This window comes from Taurulus bubalis (genome assembly GCF_910589615.1).
Source record: "Taurulus bubalis genome assembly, chromosome: 15".
NCBI classification, from domain to species: Eukaryota; Metazoa; Chordata; class Actinopteri; order Perciformes; family Cottidae; genus Taurulus; species Taurulus bubalis.
In genome coordinates this window covers 22,963,204-22,984,334 of record NC_136603.1, presented here as the reverse complement: position 1 = coordinate 22,984,334, position 21,131 = coordinate 22,963,204, and the positions used below count along the sequence as shown (strand labels likewise).

Sequence of the window (21,131 nt, the reverse complement as noted above, 5' to 3'; positions counted from 1 at the left end):
AGGGACTGATCGTATCCCCATATTTAAATAGGGATACGATCAGTCCGTATCATGGTTTTTAGTCTCGGATCGGATCAGCAGAATGCAGATGTTTTGTGTTGTTGTTTTGTTATCAAATGTCAAATGCTTCAGACTTCGTTTTTTTGCCGCTAAAATAATTCCATCTCCTTTTAAACAACTCTATTTCTTGCCAAAAAGTACATTTTACAAGATATCATTTAAACACATCATGATAACGTTATAATTGACCGTTGCCAAATATTAATTTCAAGTGAATAGAGCTTGAACGCATCATTACTAATGGAACTGCCGCACAATAGCAGTTAGCTGCTAACGTTATTAGTTATCCTCCTGCTGATTTCCTTACAGATTAGTTGTTCCCAATATCACATTGTCATGGACCGGTTACTGGAAAGCCTTAAGGCTGATGCCCCAATCGTATCTTTTACTGACTATCGTCCCACATTGACAGTTAAACTTTTCCCCCTCCCCCACTTCTTCTTTAATTGTTTCCCTTGATTTAAACAAGTTTCAGTGATATGACTTATGTCTATCCATCCATCCATTATCTTTAACCGCTCATCCTTCAAAGTCGCTATGGTGCTGGAGCCGGCTGACATTGAGCGAAGGCACAGTACACCCTGAAAAGGTCGCCAGACTTTGGCAGGGCTGACATATAGAGACAGACAAACACACACAAGCCGGAGAACCGTGAGAGAACCCACGCTGACACTGGGAGAACATGCGAACTACAGAGGTGACAGAGCCATCCACCAAACCACCGTTCAGCCCCTTATGTTGATTTCAACTTTCTTTCTTTGATTTCTGTGACTCTAAAAGTTGAGTCACTCTCAAAACAGGTTCAGTGTAGTTTTAAATGTGAGTTTGTTGAAATACCTTTCTTTATGTTGTCATTTAGCGCAGCTTGTTGTTCTGTACACATGATGTAACTGCATCTGGAGAGTTCCAGTGAGGTGATTTAGTGATGAGAGACCTTGAGGAGATGGAAATGTCCCCATTGGAGGCACAAGGGGGAAATGCAGGTTGAGGCAGAACTGCTGACTGCATGGAACAATGCAGCATCCAGGTGCAGGCCCCTTTGTAGAGTACTCTGCTGCTTCCCTGAGGTGGAACAGTTACATTATTCTCCAGAGAAGCGTGTGTCATGTTCACCTGCTTTTGTTGCTGACAATGTTTTAGAGGATGGTGATGGTGAGGAAGAGGAGAACAATGTGATCGGGAGGAGAGCTGATGATGGGTGAAAAACAACACTGCGGATATTGCAGTCGGGGATTCTCTCTTTCCCACACAAAATAATTTCATATTTCATAAGGCTACTCGCACACAGCGGCAGTGTGCCCGTCGCTAAATGGAAAGCTACTTCCACTGCATCTCGTTCTCAGCTTGCATGTCCAGTGGTGTCAGGAATGGGGTGGGACTGGAGCGCTCGGCACACAGAAGAGGAGGCCCTTGAAACTGGCGGTCCGCATTCTTTGCACAGCCATAAATAATCTGCAGTTCTGATGAAAATGAAGCGTGTCATCATTAGCGGGCTGCGCGGCGTGGAGGAATTAAAACGAGCCGACATGTAATGTATTAGCGCATTAGCCGTGATGGACAAGGCTAATGAATCTCTGCATGCGAACCAACGCAGAGCAAGAGCGCCGTCGCCAAAAATGTTTTTCCCCACACTGTAGGTATCACTGAAGCAGCTCTGGACTGTGTTAATACTGAGAAATTCCAACCCACTGGCACACGGTGCACACGACCCCAACAAGTAAATTAGAATGATTCAGGATGGCTCAGTAATTAATTAAATCTCTTTATTGACAATGTCTAAAAGGTTGGCGTTGCAGAGTATGTGTGGCGCTCATCTATCTCTTAATCTCCTAATCTAATCAGAGAATGTTACTCGTTTATCTCCCTGGTGGGGAAAAAAAATTCTACAGGGTGTGCTCTAGTGTTAGGCACTTGTCTGCTCAGCGGGCGATGGGTAGCAGGTTATGGGACGCAGCTTGTGCTGAGCCACTGTAGGTTAGCCCTGCTGATACACACATGAGAGGTGTGAAAACCAAAGAGTAGCATTGTACTGTGATGTAATACTACACAAGTGGGAAGACGGATCAAGCATAAAACAACGATGCAGCAACTTAAATGGAACATCTGAAGTTAATGTTGTCATGCAGAGGATGCTATTCATAATCTACTTGTTCAAGCAAATAGTTCTTGGTACTAAGGAGCTTGTGTCCCTGCTGCATCTCTAGATTCATTAAGGTTGTCATAGAATTCTAAATGTTCAAATAGTCACTCCTCTGAGCACGTTAACGGGACTACTAATGAGATTGGGAGTATTTCTGTTGCCTCTTAATGGCTCTCAAGATGGCGTCGGCCGGGCCAACAGTGCTAGCACCAACAGTGCTGACAGCTGTTGGTTGCCCCCTGAAGGGCTCCCCCAAGAACTCCATACCCTAAACACTGAAGGGCTCTTTTTGTGTTTGCACCGCCGACAGCAACGCTGAAGTGACATAAGCAGGCTGGTGCCGCTCACACATCTCCAGCTGGGAGATCGGCGAGTTTGTTGTTTGTTCGCCACAAGCTTTTCTTAGTGATATGAGAATGAACAAACATATCTGTTACATGCCACAATCATATTACCCCAAGCAAAATAGGCGTTATGCCATTTCAGTTTGAATCAGCATCTCTGACCCAGTGGGTGTGCTTTGTGCTACTGGATTTGCCTTTGTGCTAACATGACTAGGTTTAGCCTTTGAGCTACAATACAGGGTTAGCCTTTGTGCTACATTACAGGGTTAGCCTTTGTGCTATCATTACAGGGTTAGCCTTTGTGCTACATTACAGGGCTAGCCTTTGTGCTATCATTACAGGGTTAGCCTTTGTGCTATCATTACAGGGTTAGCCTTTGTGCGATCATTACAGGGTTAGCCTTTGTGCGATCATTACAGGGTTAGCCTTTGTGCTATCATTACAGGGTTAGCCTTTGTGCGATCATTACAGGGTTAGCCTTTGTGCGATCATTACAGGGTTAGCCTTTGTGCTACATTACAGGGTTAGCCTTTGTGCTATCATTACAGGGTTAGCCTTTGTGCGATCATTACAGGGTTAGCCTTTGTGCGATCATTACAGGGTTAGCCTTTGTGCTATCATTACAGGGTTAGCCTTTGTGCGATCATTACAGGGTTAGCCTTTGTGCTATCATTACAGGGTTAGCCTTTGTGCTATCAATACAGGGTTAGCCTTTGTGCGATCATTACAGGGTTAGCCTTTGTGCGATCATTACAGGGTTAGCCTTTGTGCGATCATTACAGGGTTAGCCTTTGTGCTATCATTACAGGGTTAGCCTTTGTGCTATCATTACAGGGTTAGCCTTTGTGCGATCATTACAGGGTTAGCCTTTGTGCTATCATTACAGGGTTAGCCTTTGTGCGATCATTACAGGGTTAGCCTTTGTGCGATCATTACAGGGTTAGCCTTTGTGCTATCATTACAGGGTTAGCCTTTGTGCGATCATTACAGGGTTAGCCTTTGTGCTATCATTACAGGGTTAGCCTTTGTGCTATCAATACAGGGTTAGCCTTTGTGCGATCATTACAGGGTTAGCCTTTGTGCGATCATTACAGGGTTAGCCTTTGTGCGATCATTACAGGGTTAGCCTTTGTGTTATCATTACAGGGTTAGCCTTTGTGCTATCATTACAGGGTTAGCCTTTGTGCGATCATTACAGGGTTAGCCTTTGTGCTACAGGGTTAGCCTTTGTGCTACAGGGTTAGCCTTTGTGCTACAGGGTTAGTCTTTGTGGAAGCTCCCAGAATAGCTGCTATGACCGAGTTTCTTCCTCAATGAGAGAAGTTTAGTTCTGAATTTTCGTTTCCCATCCACATTGTCGAAACATGTTTAATATTATGACTTTGGAAATCTTTAAGATAACAATAAGCTACACTTTCTGGATTCAATTTTGTTTTCGTTAAAGTCAATAAATCATTCCTCACACTAATATAGATTTTGTGCTTGCTTCCTACATGTGTAAACATGGTGCATTCAAATGGTAGCAGGTTTATGTTTGAGCAGTGACTCAACCCTGATAGTTCCAAGGCGTTCTGGAAGTACTGGTCCACAGCAGGGACTTTTTTAAGGTCAGGAACTAAATTTAGACTCAATTTTGTGCAGCTGGAACACATGTTAAGTTCCTGAGTTCCTGAAGGGTCCCTGGGTTCCTGGAAGAGTCCCTGTGGTAAAAATGGGCTATTTGAGAATCTTCAAACCAGGACAGTGAATATGAAGTACGGTATTTTCTCTGACACTGAAATGCTCAGCAGGGAACACATTACACTTTATTAAAATATGTACACATAATTCACTTTCTCCCTCTATCTACAACATTTAGGATACAACCAGAACTATAATTTGAAGACTTCCATGAAGGTACCTCAGTGGAGTTGGGCAGCCTGGTCTCACTCCAAGGGCATCACATACTGATGGTTGGTCACTGTATGTGACGCACCAGGCTTTCAATTAACTCCACTATAAACCCTCCTGTGACATTAGTCGATGTTAAGAGCACCTGACTAAGTATAAAGTGTGTGAGAGTGTACTTAGAGCTGGAGGGAAGGGTGGTGGAACAAACCCTGGACTTTCAACGATGAGGTCCGTGAATATTCTCCGAGGTCCGTTTATTTTTAAAAGGACACTATGCATGAAACAAGCGTATATTGACACAACACATTGAAAACAAATGCTAGATGGGTACCTAGTGCGTTGATCTCTGATGCCAACGGGCATTGATGATTTGGAAGTGAGAATGTGTTGTTAACAACCATGAATGCAGCCGTTTTACGACGTTAACCACCTGTTGCACCTATACTTCACGACGTTAACCACGTGTGACAGTGTGCGTGCCTTCAGCATCAAGATACTACGCAAAAGGCTCTTCATAGTGACGCCAAAGGCTTCTGCACAAGTGGCAAATCAACTTTTGTTCTTGACTGATTCAAGTCAAAACTGGTTTGAAGCCACATCAGTGTGTTGAACAAACAAATGGAAATATAAATATTCAGAGGCAAGGCCACAGTTGACTCGTTCCCCATTCTCACAGCGGCAAAACCGTCTCTTCATCAAATGTGAGCGTGTTGCCCACTCATTGGACCTCATTAACAGAGAGTGCTTGTTGTATTTATAATGGTTATGTGTCATTAATCTGCTTTTGAGTCTTTCATCCAAAGGGTTTATGTACTCCACCAGTATTAGGACAAAAATCTCTCATGATTATGAATTACACTCATACCAAGTGATGTGATAAGATTGATGTCTTTAGGCTTTTTTCATTTTTTTTTCATGCACAGTGGTCTAATGCTGCGTTCACATCGGACGCGGCGTGAATTTGAAGCGCGACCAGATTACATGCAAAGTCAATGCACAGACGCGCCGCCCAGTTAAAAAGCTTTTTTTTCGTCGGGCGGCGCGATAGATGCGTTTGAGGCGGCGCGAACAGAGCGAAGGACGCGGCGCGGTTGAATTCTCCCAACTCCGGCGGAGAAATCGCGTCAGCCAATCAGCGTTGAGAATCAGTGTTGAGAAGCTCCGCCTGTCATCACCGCCGTCCTGCTGCTCCTGAATGAAACTGCTGCTGCGCCGCCTGAACCAGCGCTGGCAGTGGCTTCATTGAGACGGATAATATTATGAACCCAGACACCATGGAGTTTGATGTTCCCACGTATGTGGAGTTTACACAACAAGTATAAAGCAAAACTGGTGGTTATTTCCATGGTGGATGAAGGAATCGGTATCCGTTTTACAGAAATAAGCCAGACGCAGTTCCTGGAGGAGTCGTTGAAATTCACCGAGCTGTGTGCGGCTACGGATGATGTTATGATCCCAAACACGAGGGCGTTTCATGTTCCCACATGTTTGGGACTTCCACAACAAATATAAAGCAGAACTGGTTATTTATTTCATGGTCGATAGCGGAAATGAAAGCTCTTTTCATGGCAACGGAGCAACTGAGATAAGCCACGCCCCCTTTGACGCGGGGCGAACATTTGCGCTGCCTTCGATGTGAACACCCTTTTATTGTCGAGCGAGTAAACTGCAGTGTCCGGTGTAAACGCAGCATAATCCATAATACATCAATGGCTTTGATAGTTGCTGTTATAGATTGTTTGACGTGTTCATGTTATAGTTAGACGTCTAACTGTGTTGATGGGTGAATGTGTGGTTGTACGATGGTACAGCATGTGCCCAACAAAAGGCTGTCAATATACCTATCACTGTACATGGGCTGCAAGTGCTGACAAAAGTGATTCTGCTTTTATTTTCATCAACATGAAAACTAAAGTGTCTGAGCCATAAACCACAGATGCCGTTTTTAATGAATCCCATTCGCACTAGCAGGGGCTAGTCCTTACACCCCAGCACATGCTACCATACTTTACTGTCAGCCTCTGCACAACCAAACACTCCTGGTCTATCTTTAACAAGTTGGCTTTGAGCTTGACCAGCTGTGACATTTGGTGGAACCGTAGGGACTGCCGACACAGCATTCAAGCATTACGCAACCTTCTCTAAATAATTCAGTGTGTGCTATGCATATTACATTGTGAGTTCCCACTTGTCCTCAGACTCTGCACCCATTGGCTGTGCATCCTCTTCTGCCAGTGGAAGAGCTTTCAGTTAAGCTCAAATTCTTTCCTTACTGTTTTCAACCCCCCTCCCACACCTCCCCGTAGACTGCAGCCAGTAGCTGTAGCGTGTAGTCTGCAGAAAAGGGTCTGAGTAAAGAGTGTATTCTGCATAAACTATTGTGTTGATAAGTGAAAACATGCGATTTGAGTTGCAGCTGTTCATGTTAGTAAAGATTTTGTTTTTATGAAAAGATAAATGGCTAAACGTAAAATATAATATTATATATTATATGTAATAATATGTTTTTATTATATAAAAACATATTGTGATGTTTGGAAATGATCTTTTTTCAATACATTTGGACTTTTTGACTGGGAAGTGTTTGGAGCACATGGTCGGAAACAATCCTAAGCAACGGCCCCCACTGGAATCTCATTTTACAAATAGTATATTAATAATACAATGTGTGTAGCATGATCTTTATCTGCAACTCTGCAGAAATAGTAGGTTTAAACAAAACAAATAGTTGCAAAAAATCAAAAAGCTGCATATCATTTGAATGTTGAAGACATTCAGTGCCAATGGAGGACTATAGCGTGCCCTTTAACGTCAGGGTGGGGATGTGTCGCACATCTGTTGGTGATGCAGGTGATTAGAGTTAGTGTTTTGCCCCATAACCTTTATTATAATCCATAATCATGATCTCTAAACAAGTGTATTAATTGTATTACAAGCCTGTACAAATACAGAATGCAAGTATAATACAAGAGCAGTTGCAAACATATTGGGGTATATTGGGGTATATTCACAATACCCCAATTGAATTGGTCATTATCTTCAATCTTTTTTTTTTTTGCAGTATCAATGTTTCGAGGTGATTGCACACCAAAAAACACCCCCTTTGTCTGAAGGCCGTAAGTGTATCACTCCACGTACATTTGATATCTACTCTGCCATTATCGTTTCCTCACATGATCATAAATAGGCCCACCATTAAGAAATGTGACACATAATTACCGGCTGCTATAATTAGTACTGCATGCGGTCTCTCCTTACTGCTGCCTCCAGTCAGTGGGCAGAATTCATCTTTTATTTCCTGACAGTTATGTGGGAAGCAGAGTCTGGAGCTGGACAGAAGAACCCAAATACATCTCACAGGTTTTCAAAGGAAAATTACAATATGTGTCGTGGAGTACAAATCCTGGAAAGGGGACATCATTATCCCAGCCTCATTGATATCTTTGAGGAGTCATGTGTGGCTGTTTACCAATTGCACGGGAATAAATACTCACCTGACAGAATTTCAAGGGTTATTAGTATTTGCGGTTGACAGTCTGGGTGAAATGGCGTTTTATAAGGTATCGTGCTTTTCTTGCCTTTTAATACTATGACGACGTGATGTGAGCTACTGTGTTGGTAGAAACCATGCTGTGGAATTGTTGGGTTGAAAGCACAGCAACCCATTTTCTGGATGTGATTGCCGGCTGGACTTGGTCATTTATCCCTGATCTTCAATGAGGGGCTGTCTCTGCGCTCCATGTGGTGGGCAGCGGGCGTTGTGTTGGCGGCGGCCTGCCGGCGGCCAGCCTGATGAATACCACCTTTTCATGAAAAGGTGAGATTCGTTCTAAAGTTGGCATATCGTGTAGAAAGACAACTTTGACACCAACGATATCAGCAGAGTGTGCAGTTGGACGTAACCTGCAGAACCTTAAGGTATTACTACCCTTTAAACCCAAGCAGTTCCAGGTGCTCTTTTGCTCTTGTCCCATTTCACGACCATATATATACGACCATATATATTATTTTTTCTCCAAAAAGAACAAGTGCAAGTGTTACCAATATTGGAAACAATATATTATTGCATTGAAGTCTAAAATGCCCCTATATTGTAAACATGAGTTTATTAGTCCTCTGGTTGTATAGAAGTCTATATAAATGACTCTACTTCTCTCTTGATTTATTCCCTCAGTAAACATTGTAAACATGAGTTTAAATCTCAATCTCTAGTTTCAAGTCTTCTTCAATACAGCATGATGTTCATTTAGTAAATTATGGTCATTTAGAGTCAAACAGACCATAAAGCAGGGGATGCTTTAGGGCGGGGCTACTGTGAATGACAGGTCGCTGCCTCGGTGTTATCCAGTCTGGAAGTTGTCCCTGTTTTTGTCTAAGAACTTCAACACTTTCAGTGTGTTTTCAGTTCATGAAAGTTAATTGTAACAATGTTGTCACTTAAAAATGTTGTACTTCACTGAACCCTCTTGTGTCACATCTGGTTGCCAAAAACCAAGATGGCGACGGCGAAAAACAAAGATTGCGACACCCAAATTTCAGAACGTGAGGATTTAAAACAAACCAATGGATGACATCCTCATGACTACATCCACTTCACTCTATGGTTGCAGCTATGTCTTTTTGTTTCTGTATTTTACTCGATTATTTGATAAATTAACACTGTTTTTAGCTTAGATTTGGTAGTTTTTTTCTGATGTTTGTCACATATGCATTCAAGGGCCGTCATACATTTTAATAATAAGGTCACCTTTTACAATATCTGTGTATGGTAAACAATGTAATTGGGTGAATGCCAGAAACTTTTTGAAGTCATTCCTACGGGACACTTTAGAGCTCATGTGTTGCACGAGGCCCACCGGCTAAATGCTGCTGCATATCAAATGATTGTGCACCTCTCTTACAGGGACACCACCTGGCCTTATCGACAAAAGCTCTTTAAAAGTAGGGAGGAAGAGATGATTGTATTGGTCATGACTAAAGCTACCACAAACACTTCATTGCTAAAGTTATTTTAAATTGAATTTGGTTTCTCAAAGTCAGGGAAGGATCCTTCAAAAGGACTATTCTAATGTCGAGGATTCTTGGAATTCTCTCGTGGACTGAGACGAGATGATTTTCAACGATGCATGTTTGTATCCTCCATGCTCCTAAATAACCAAGACACAATGAATTAAGGCGGTTTTGACACGTTTTATTTTGTTACTGTTGATTTTGAATGAAATTAGAATCTACAAGGTAGAATTACCGGGTTGTTCAGTGGAGTCTCTTGGCTTTGAGGAGAACATAGTATTGTATCTTCTGTACATTTACAAGTTTGTAAATGATATTAATTGCCAAAATCACCATTGATTTGATTTATTTTATAAGAGGGCTACATATTTGATTGATTTGTCGATATTGTTTTGAGTAATGCAAAATCAATATTCCCACTAGAAATGTGTATGTACTGAATTATTCAAATGAAGTAAAACATAGTAAAAAGCATCCACTGCTAGGTAGCATTCTTGCCCAACATGGAAAGACCCGTCCCAACAAGGAAGAATCCTAGAAGTTACATGTTAATCATATCTGTGACTAACATGAGTGTAAGAGCCACACGTGTGTTTTTTGGTTAAATGAAATTTCAGGAGTGTTTATAATTTAATAATCAGAATTATGCTCACAGTTGATGATCTGCATGAGGCATGAGAGCAGATAGTTCTTTTACCGTGTGATCGTTTTGACCGTTTATTAGTTTTTGTGTATTTTGTTCGTGTTTTTTGCTGCACAAAATAAAACCGAAGAAAAGGAAATGAACGGTCTCCTGTCATTCGCGTGAGGAGAGGAACTCAATGTGTCTGCAGCTCTTTAGCGGCTGAATGAAAACAACGCCGACGGAACGCCGTTACAATGAGTGAAGATAATATTTTGCCAGATGTTGATGTTATGATCTTGAGCAGTAAGGAGCGTTACATCAGGAGAACGTTGTAATTATCTGCCTAAAATGAACTCCCAAAAGCGTGCCCAGTGACCCTTACTTCAAAGAAGTTGCAGAGTTAAGCACTACAGGAGGAATGGCCACGGCGGTTCATTATTCATGGGGTTGCAGACGTAGGACATTACTTATACATTAGAGTCTTAGCTTGTTCTTTTTCAGCTACGAACATTTCATTATTTAAGGAGACAAGCGCAGAGCAGTGCAAAGACCTATGGTGATGTTTTAAAGATCACAGGAATGAGTTTCTTTTTATCAGCTCTAAATATTAATTTTCCTCTCATGCACTGATTTAAGGTTTAATGCCGCTGGGCATCAAATGAAAATGATTTGAATGCTTTTAAAATGACCTCATCGGAGAGTATATTTGGACACATATATTTGGCGATTTTTGCCTGTGTTAGTTTTCTACTGGATCTTGTTTTTATTTTATAAGTGAGATATAATTGCCATACTGTGTTTGTTAAATGCTCTAGTACATGAAAGTCTGTTGAGATCTGACCATTCTAAACAACCAGTACAGTCCATTAAGACTGAAGTCCTGGAGGACTACATTGTTCCCTCTTTTGTTTTCTTATATCATTGGCTTACTATTTTTTATGTGACAGTGAACATGATAATTCAAATGCCACATTTCATAACAGTAGCAGGAGGAATTTGACCTGTTGACCATTGTGAATAAAGGGGAAGCCTTTTCCTCAGGGATCAGAGTGCCATCCAGGCGCTGCATGGGATTAACCAGAAGTGTTCAGTAAAGACAGCTGTGCTTACTTGTCAAGCTATTATTTAATGAACGCGTCCCGGTGGCATTGGATAAACCCCAAGACTCAGATATGACCCTCACACACACACACACACACACACACACACACACACACACACACACACACACACACACACACACACACACACACACACACACACACACACACACACACACACACCTAGATTCCCAACTGGGGTCCACCACGCTACTCCTACCAAGTGGGGACCTTCTGGTCAATTCAGACATTATTTGAGCATGGTTGGAAGCATGACCACCAGGGGACCTCCAAAATGTCTGTGTAACGACACACACTGTTGGAATATAACTGCGCAAAAAACACACACACACACACACAAACACGCACTATGTGTACACTGCCAGCCAGACCAGCAGACATTAGCAGAGAGGTACAGTACATTTCCGTGGACATTTTCAAAAGATGTGATGAAGGCCGGTAGAGACAGATTATTGAAGCACTCCTTGATGTCATGATGTCATGAGTTACCTGCTCATGTTTCTACCGTATGGACAACATATTCATGTCTGGCTGCCGCTAATTAATGATGCCTCGCCTCCACCAGAAAACATCCAAAAATATTAGAAAGAAGAGGATATGGGCTCCATGTAGCCACAGCACCGCGGCTAATGCATCCACAACAAGGTACAGGAGGACGTGGATGCATCCTCAGCATGCATGTGAAGAAGGGGGAAGAGCATTATGTTTTATTCCAAAACGTATTGTATCAAACTCCAGTCATCCAGGCAACGCCCCCTGCTGAGCTTCAGTTAGGATGAATGTGACAAGTCTCATGTTGTCTTTGAGAATCAATATTTGACCTTTTGGTCCTTATGGGACAATTTGAAATATACTTCAGACTATGAAGTAAAAACTAAGCAAACAATTTTAACTGCATTTACGATACATCATAATGTCTCCTGTGCAAACAAATTATGAATAAATAAACAAAACAGCAACATCATATGTCTTCTCTATTCTAGATGACAACAAGAACTATTGTTCACTTCTCTGCCGTGATAGTGAGCTCGACACTTCTTCTGTCGGTTGACAAAAACATTTATTTGGTCATGAACTAAAATACAAGACAAGGTAAGACTTTGAGCATAAGGAGTCTGGAAACCGTTAATATCTGTACAAAATGTCATGATTGCAATGCATTCTGACAGTAGACATAATCGTAGAGTGAGTGCAGATCTGATTCCAAGGTTTACTTTTTATACTGTGATGACACACGCGCTTTTTATATCACAACAATCACACGTCTAAATGTTAAAAACTGAATCAGGTCTTATCAAAGATATCGTGGTTCATCTGTCACCGAGCGATGCCTCTTCACGTTTTCATGACATTGGTCTCTTTACTGTTTGTGTTGTGTTCGCTTATATATTACTTATGGTGGTCAATACATCCAAATATAGCAGTTGTTGGCTTTTTATTTTTCATAAAACAAGCTATGATTTAGTCTGCCCCCCTAGGGGGGGATTGGTTTTGAATTGGTTAAACAGTGTTTGTTTACATGATGCCACTGTTGTTATGAAAAATACAAAAATGTGCATACTTTTGTGTATGCTAAATGTAAAGTTATTTTTCGCCGTCATATTTTTCATGAAGTTATTTTGATGCACTGCATCACACAGCATGCAACACATAATACAGCACTTTGCCTCATCCGGCTCCCTCAGTGTTTGTTATCTGCCAGTTTGCTTTCTTTGCTCCCAGCTTTGTTATTAAAGCTCCCCAGGTGTTCATTCTCTCCCCTTGCTGCCTGGTGTCTTGCATTTGGGTCCACCTTCCGAGCTGAAACCAGAACACAATTGTGTTGACACAAAGGTATTATCGTGATAATCCCTCAAAACCATGACATCGGAGGTGGGCTGCGTCTGTGAACGTTTGACGCTGACACAAAAGCATCCACGCCGCCTCGTCCTGGCCGTGCAGCTCTGCGGGGAAGATGTTTCCCCGGCGGTGCCACACTGGCCTCCCTCCGTCAACCAAATGAGAAAATGTTCGTCTGGCAGTGGAATCTCACTTTTGATCCTCGCAGTTAATCACGTCACATTACAGTCGCACAAGCTGAGCCTGTTGGGCTGTCTGCTGCATTCTTACTGTTCATGTAATTTGAGGGAAGGATGAAGCTTAGAAAGCGTTTCTTTTTGGAGTCATCTTCGCAGTTCCGTATAGAGTCTGCAGGTTTTCGCTTTGACGTTTTTCTGTGTAATGTCTCTTTTTTCGGGACAGCTTTCCAAAGTAAATTTCCATCATACAGATGTTTTTTTTTTTTTTTCTTTGATCCCTGTGTTTCTATTCACAGACTCCGAAGTCATCTACAGAAACAGCGACGGCCACGTCATCAAGTTCAACATCCTCAAAAACCAAACAGAGATTGTCTTGACAAACACTACATTTGTAAGTAGATCCGTTTTTCATGCTGTTAATTTATGAGGATGTATCGGGATATAAATGATATGACAATGACTGACATTGCAAACAGTAAATGTAAATCTCTGTCTTTTTTTTTGCTAGATCAATTTCAACGTGGCCAAGTATTCCGTCTCTCCCGATCTGAAATATGTGCTCTTCGCTTATGACGTGAAACAGGTACGTTTCTTCATCCTCATCTCTCTCATAGAGACACTTTCCACTCATTCCTGCTCATCCTATGTGGAATATGTCACTCACATGGCCATGATTCACAAGGGATCTCTTCAGCTGGTTTCTCATGTAGTTTCTTTCTCACTGCGGGGTGAATGAACCAGAATCCCATGAGGACATCAACTTGAGGAGGTTTCTTTTTTCAGTCTCGAACTGCACAAATCACAAAAGTAATGATTGGGAATAATTTTATGTTCTATTCCAAGATGAACCCTAACAACCGTGGGATATGAGGCTCATATAAAATCTGTATAGAAAAATCATTTTTCATTTAGAAACATGTCCACGGGTTGCAGAATCATACAATGCTAAAAGTAATGGCGACTGGGTTGTTATTGGAACAGCCTGTTACACTGCAGTCGTCTCTATTAGGATCTAATTTAGTTTTTACACTGATGTAACACATCTGGCATACATGCAGTGTCTGGTACATATGTATTATGTTGTATGTGTACAGATTGTATATTTGTGATTTTAGGCTACAGAAAATGAATTGAATTGGTATATTTTGAGAAAACGGCTAACATCGATAAAAGGTCGAGCGTTTCTGTTCTTCTAACTTGTTACATGCGCACATTCATTGTTATTCATAATTACAGTTTATTTCCAAGTCAGTCTTTCATTTTAGTCAATGAACTGGATTCACTGGATTCAAGTATGCTCTTATTTTAAAAATGCCACACTAAATGTTGGCACCAGCTGGGGTCTAAAGGGTTTCTAACTACCTGAAAAAATCATATCTGTCAACGTATTAAGTACATAATGTGTCAGGTCTCCACTCAATCAGGATGTACTGTTCTGAAAAGGAATTCATATCTACACATGGCCACAAGCAGGTGTGATATTTGAGACCAAATAGACCATTTATTTTGTAGGGGTATAGTGTACGTTCTTGACATGTCGAGATGTGGTTTCAAAAGTAGTCCAGCTGACCTTCGATCTCTCTTGTCACTCTCACATTTTATTTGACTGGGTTGTAAGAAATGACATCCTAGCGTTATCAAGACAAACCCATGCTAAAATAAATGTTCAGACTTGAATAAACATCTACACCATAGTCCTCCAGCGTTGATACATTTTGACGAGGGCGCAGCTTGAACCATAATTACCAGCTTTCCATCAGAAAAGAGTGGATGCTAAATGAGATATGGAAATTGGACCCTCCACTCTGGAAGGGATCAACGGTGAGGATTAGTGACAAGGTGATTCATCAGAAGTGATTTGCATAGTTTGCATGAAGGGTTAGATTTACAATTTGGAACAATGTGACCGATTTTTATCTTTAGCACAAGGTAATGTGAATATATACATTGGTCTTTTTCATTTTTTTCTGGTTTTGGAAGTTATAGTAATTGATATAAACAAAAGTTTGTATTTTATCTTGCAGGATGATATTTTCTGAGCGATATAAGTTTAGCTGTAACATGAAAAGAGAGTGAGCTTCAACCAGAGAAGGACTTTTGAGATTTAAGACTTGATTGAAGAGACTTTCTTGTCGATTTGGTCTCCAATAGGAGGACTTAAGCTTGATTTGTTTAAGACCTGTTTGCCCAGAAGACTTGACTTGAGACTGGAAGGCAAAAAAACTGAGGAGACTTGATTTGGTAACTCATAAATATTGGAACAAGCCTCGGAGAGTCTACAGTCACACATGGGGCTTTGTGAGGCTACGGCCAACCCTGTCGTGTCAAGTTGTCAAGTAGCACAGCTCAGCCAGTGCTCCTGAGGGTCTGACACCAAGACACCCTTTAGCGGCTGCATGAGGCTTTCAACCCCCTCACATGTAAACCCATCCAAGTCTTTACTTGCTAGTCAGAGCAACTGATGCAGTTCAAATGGCGATATGGTCCGATTAGGGCAGGGAGAAGCAGAGGATGGATAGCGGTTAAACAAACACAGGACTTTCACCCAGGTGACCGTTGTTAGCGTAACGTGTGAAATCAAGTTGACACTTTGTTATTGTACTGCTGTGTTGTGATCTGACTCCCAGACCTACCAAGCGACAGTATTTGAGGAGTTGGGAGAGAAAAAGTGTTGGTCCAGCGGTAGTTTGAGCTAAATGTTCCATCGGCATGGAAACATGCTCACAATGACAATGTTGAATGAACGTGCTGATGTCAAGCAGGTTTAATTATATTTTTTTATAGTTTAATAGTTTGACATCTTCACATGCGAACAGTTGCTAATGAGCACAGCTCAGGATGGCTGAGGCAGACCTTTGGTCAGAAAGTATTGGTCAAAACTGTAGACCTGATGAGGGTGTAGGAGAAAAGGTCAGGGGATCACCAAAGTGATCATTCATCTGTGTGTCCAGGACTAACTTTCATGATGGCAGTGCATCCAATTATTTACCTTTAAAACTATAAATGTCAACCTCGTGGTGGCACTAGAGTCTTCAGGATTTATTGTCAGGTAACCATGTGTCGTTACCAAATGTTGAGAGATTCTTACAGGATGTTAGACACAAACCTGTTAGTGATGTTAGAGGAAAAGTAAAGGTATCACCAACGTTTTTAGGGTGCATACTCAAAAAGTGATGGAACACCATCCAGTAGTGAACATAAATGTCACTGTGGATGGTGGAGCTACTAACCGATAGACCGACATAGCAATCTCTAGAGCCATCTCTAGAGCCATGTCTAGAGCCATGTCTAGAGCCATCTCTAGAGCCATGTCTAGAGCCATGTCGACAGCCATCTCTAGAGCCATCTCTAGAGCCATGTCTAGAGCCATCTCTAGAGCCATGTCGACAGCCATCTCTAGAGCCATGTCGACAGCCATCTCTAGAGCCATGTCTAGAGCCATCTCTAGAGCCATGTCGACAGCCATCTCTAGAGCCATGTCTAGAGCCATGTCTAGAGCCATGTCTAGAGCCATCTCTAGAGCCATGTCGACAGCCATCTCTAGAGCCATGTCTAGAGCCATGTCTAGAGCCATGTCTAGAGCCATCTCTAGAGCCATGTCGACAGCCATCTCTAGAGCCATGTCTAGAGCCATCTCTAGAGCCATGTCTAGAGCCATCTCTAGAGCTATGTCTACAGCCATGTCTAGAGCCATGTCTAGAGCCATCTCCAGAGCCATGTCTAGAGCCATGTCTACAGCCATCTCTAGAGCCATGTCTAGAGCCATCTCTAGAGCCATCTCTAGAGCCATGTCTACAACGCGGCTAAAGAGCTGTGCTGTAGACTGAAAGTTCCATAAATAATTGATCTCATAAAGGGGAAGCCAAATACACTTTGGTGTATACGGCTGCTGGTGCCAGAATAAAATGGAGAAAACCCCATCAATTTTAGATAAGGGAAATTAGCCTTTCATTTTATGATGAAAGCAGATACACATGAGTAGTTTAATAGTTTACTACACTGTAAGACATTTCAAGCCAGTTCAACTTGCAAACGAAAGTTCACCTGCTGCCTTGAGCAATCTAGTTGACTCAACTTGAAATGTCCTTTGATTCAACTGATAAATTAAAGTTCATAAGGTTGATGTAACTACAACGTGCTAGTTGTCTCAACATTATGTTTCAAGTTGTCAGAGTTGAGTGAACTGTTTGTCCCTTGTTGTTTGAACTTGATCCACCAAGTTAAAACAAAGAGTGTTTTTACATTATCAGTTCGAGAAAACTTTCCTTAGCTAGTCAAAAAAACGCACATTTGTGCTTTTATGTAACTCAGTTACAAGTTAAAATAACTTTACCATGTGTATACAACTTGCCATTTCAAGTTAAGAGGATTTAAATTCCAATTTTTTTTCAAATTGCATATAAATGTTATTTTGACTGACAATTTAAAGTGTGCTTGCTTTATAAAAAAGAAATGACCAATAATTCTTACTTCTGTTCAAAAGATATAACATTTATTGGAAGAAAATATACACAGACTGAAACATTCGCTACAAGTACATCTCAACACACCCAAACAGAAAAATATATATAGAAAAAACAACTCAAAGGTGTCGTTCATATTACGGGTTACTCCAGGTTAAGGCAGTAGATTGTGCCATCAGCATGAAGCCTGTGGGCACGTCTCTGATGATCGTCTCTGAGCTCATGTTGGATGATCTTCTCTGCTGCCTCGGCCACATCGAAGACTTCCAAAGGAAGTGAATCATGCAGAATGCCTTCGTGTCCCATCAACAGTCCAACCTGCATTCATCCAGGGTTTCTCCATGAACCTGAAGACATAAAGACATTCACATCTTAACTCACATCTCCAAAATAGTACTAGTTCAATGTTTTGAGAGTCCTCATTAAAAATCCCTAAAACAAAAAAGGTGAAGGAGACTCCATTGAAAAGGTAGTTTGTAATTATACAAAATCTCTATAAAAATGTGTGTGGCTATGGGTAATAAGGCTAATGAACACAAAACATGTTACCATTGTCGTATTACAACCATTGAGTGTAGTAAATTTGTAAATACAGTGTCTTACATCACACATCCGGATTATGTCGGAGGAATCCTCTGAAAGATGGAGACCAAGCAGGGCAGCTGTTCTTCGGTTCTGGTTTGTATCTTACAAAAACAGACAAGAGTAGATGAATGCAATATCAAAGGTATAATGTTAACTTGAGTACAGAGAAGGCCTAAACACCGCCGGTGATGTCCATGATGCTGTTTATAATGATGGATTATTCTTCCTTGTCTATTAGAGGAGAATGCACAAAACTTACATTTCCACATCGCGTACTGGACAGTCTTGATGACATCTGGAAACAGAAAAAAATTAATTGCACGATAGTTTAACATTTTTATTTCATAGATATATATATATATATATATATATATATATATATATATATATATCACGCGTTTACTTTATGCTTAAATTATCAATCTTTTACATTTCTAAATAGTTAAAACAAAAACAGGGATCAAGCGATTTTGAAGCAAAAATCCTCCAGTTTACAAAAAAACAACAATATGCATCCACACAGCAAAGGGGAGGTAGAGGGGGATCAACACGGTCTGTGCTCACGGTCTGTTAGCTAGCTACTAACCGAACAAGCCAGTTGGAGGGGTGTTGAGCGAAAAACGTAACTTAAATGAAGCATGAAATAATGCAGGTGTGTCACTTTTTTGTGGTCACTTTAAAAAAATGAACCAATAGCTTGTACTTCTACATTAATTACGTTTTATCAACTGCAGGACGGATAAAATAGGTCAACCATTTGTCTTAGAAGAAGTTCTAGCTTAACATTAAAGCCACAAAGTATCTAAGCCTTTCCAGACCATTGACAAGCACGAGAGACATAACTGTGTTACATTACTAACGTTTCACATGCTATTTATTAAGAAAAATACTTTAAGTCATAATTTAAACTCACCTTCATGTGCCCAAGCGAAACTCCTGAGCGCTCTGGTCCGTTGGCTCTACTTGTTGCAGGTGGAAAGTAACGGTGAATTACTCTGCCTCATTCACTGGAGGTTGTCAGGTTAATAGAATCCCTCCGCCGGTGGAAATAGTCCTTTCTTGTTTACCACAAAATGCCTATATTTTCATTGGAATTTAAGTATATGACTTATCTGCAGTGTTTAACCAGTAGATCATGGTTTAAAAAATACAGTTTACCTAAAACACAAACATGACAGCATTTGCTTATTCAAATCCTCACTTCCGCACTGCAAAAAAGGAATTTCAAGAAAGTAAAAACAGCCTTGTATCAAGAAAATAAGTCATATTTGCCCAAAAAAATAATATTAATCTTGTCAAGCATGTTTTGATTAGAAAAAATATCTAATTTTAGGAAAGTATGCCTTACATTTCTTGATTTTTGGCTTATTTTAAAAAATCTTGTCAAGCAAAAAAATCTGCCAATGTGGTAAGTTTTTTTTGCTTTGATATAGGATGATTTGATTGAATATAAGAATGTTTTGCTTCTTTCTGGAAGTGCTGTTTTTGCAGTGTGCCTTTTCCAGTCTTTTCTGTTGTTTTTCTGATAACTTAAAGAGTCAAGTTCAATGAACACTAACAAATCTCAAAAAGTCAACACAAGGCATTATTGTAAGTTGAACTAAGTTTTTACTTGAACAGTTAAGTTGAAATCTAAAACTTGTTGGAGCTCTTTGAGTTAAAGAGAAGAAGAGAAGACTTTTTTTACAAATGATTCTGACACATGGATCCATATTTATGTTCTAATTTCTGCTTTTAGTTATCCTTTTAAGCCCCGCATGGACCTATATAGGTCCTTTTTTTAAATTTTAATTAAACTGTGTAAAACATTACAATAATCATGAACAAATATATTGATGCTACACATCAAATTAAACAAGAGAACCTGGGCTACAATAGTTAGTCAGCCATTTCAACACAACTCAAACACCAACTAAAATAATTATTAAAATAAAATAGTTATAATTTTGTCACGAGTCAGCCCACTCTGCATGTTTCCGGAACTAGCAGCCCGTAGCTTGGTGCTATCAGAAAAAGACAAATAGCAAAAAGCAAGACAATTCCACACAGATTCCAAATCTATTCACCAAATCCCTCTGCTGCAAAGCATCACCGAGATACGAACCAAAGAACACAGCAACATAAATCGCTGAGTCAGCACATTTTGAAACTTTATTTTTTTGTTTGTTGAAAAAATGCATTTCCCCCAGTAAATCCACACTGATACAAGTTTATTTAACACCATAAGTCATATGAAAGTGAAATATAAGGTTTGCTACATGAAAAAATTAAAATGTCACAGATGCGCGAAAATATGCGCAAATGTGCCGAAATGCAAATTTTGGAAACCTCGCCTGAGTTCTCTCTGTACTTTACCTCTCTGACTTTGTTCTGCTTCACTTTTTCAAGTGAAAACATTGCAGAGAGACTGTTCACATATTGTGCTATGATTTGGAGAGCCTCAGGGCTTAGTGAAGCATCATTTCAAGGAGATAATCATCCTGAAAGTGAACTTCTATTTGTTCTGTGTTTCAATCTTAATTTACTCTTAGCCAGCAACATATATACTAATATTTCCACATCTGACCAAAAGCTCACAAGGGTTTCCTTTATTATAACACCACAACACAAAATTATTCAAATAGGCCTTGTGGTTGCAGAGATACAGCCTTTTTAGTTTAGGTATGCTATTTCGAGCTAAATCCTAAAAAATGTTATTAGAGAGCTTTCTTGTTTTTGTAAAATATATAATAGCAATATTAATACCTTTCATCTGTATAGTGCTTTAAAAGGTACTCAAAGGCACTTTACATGGTGAAGACAGAAATAACATCATTCTATCATTCTGATATTTAAAACTGAAGCAATGTGTCTGGGTAATTGGTTCAGTTCTGTG

The 21,131-nt window shown here is 40.5% G+C and overlaps 1 protein-coding gene across 1 annotated transcript in view; it reads left to right on the top strand.

Moving 5' to 3' along the window:
• The window catches only part of dpp10 (dipeptidyl peptidase like 10), a gene marked incomplete at both ends in the record, with an annotated part of 187,520 nt that overhangs the window by 123,176 nt on the left and 43,213 nt on the right, over positions 1-21,131 (top strand). The window contains 2 exons of the mRNA XM_079231365.1: positions 13,505-13,599; positions 13,717-13,791. Coding sequence (XP_079087491.1) covers positions 13,505-13,599; positions 13,717-13,791 — 170 coding nt within the window. The remainder of the gene's footprint in view (positions 1-13,504; positions 13,600-13,716; positions 13,792-21,131) is intronic.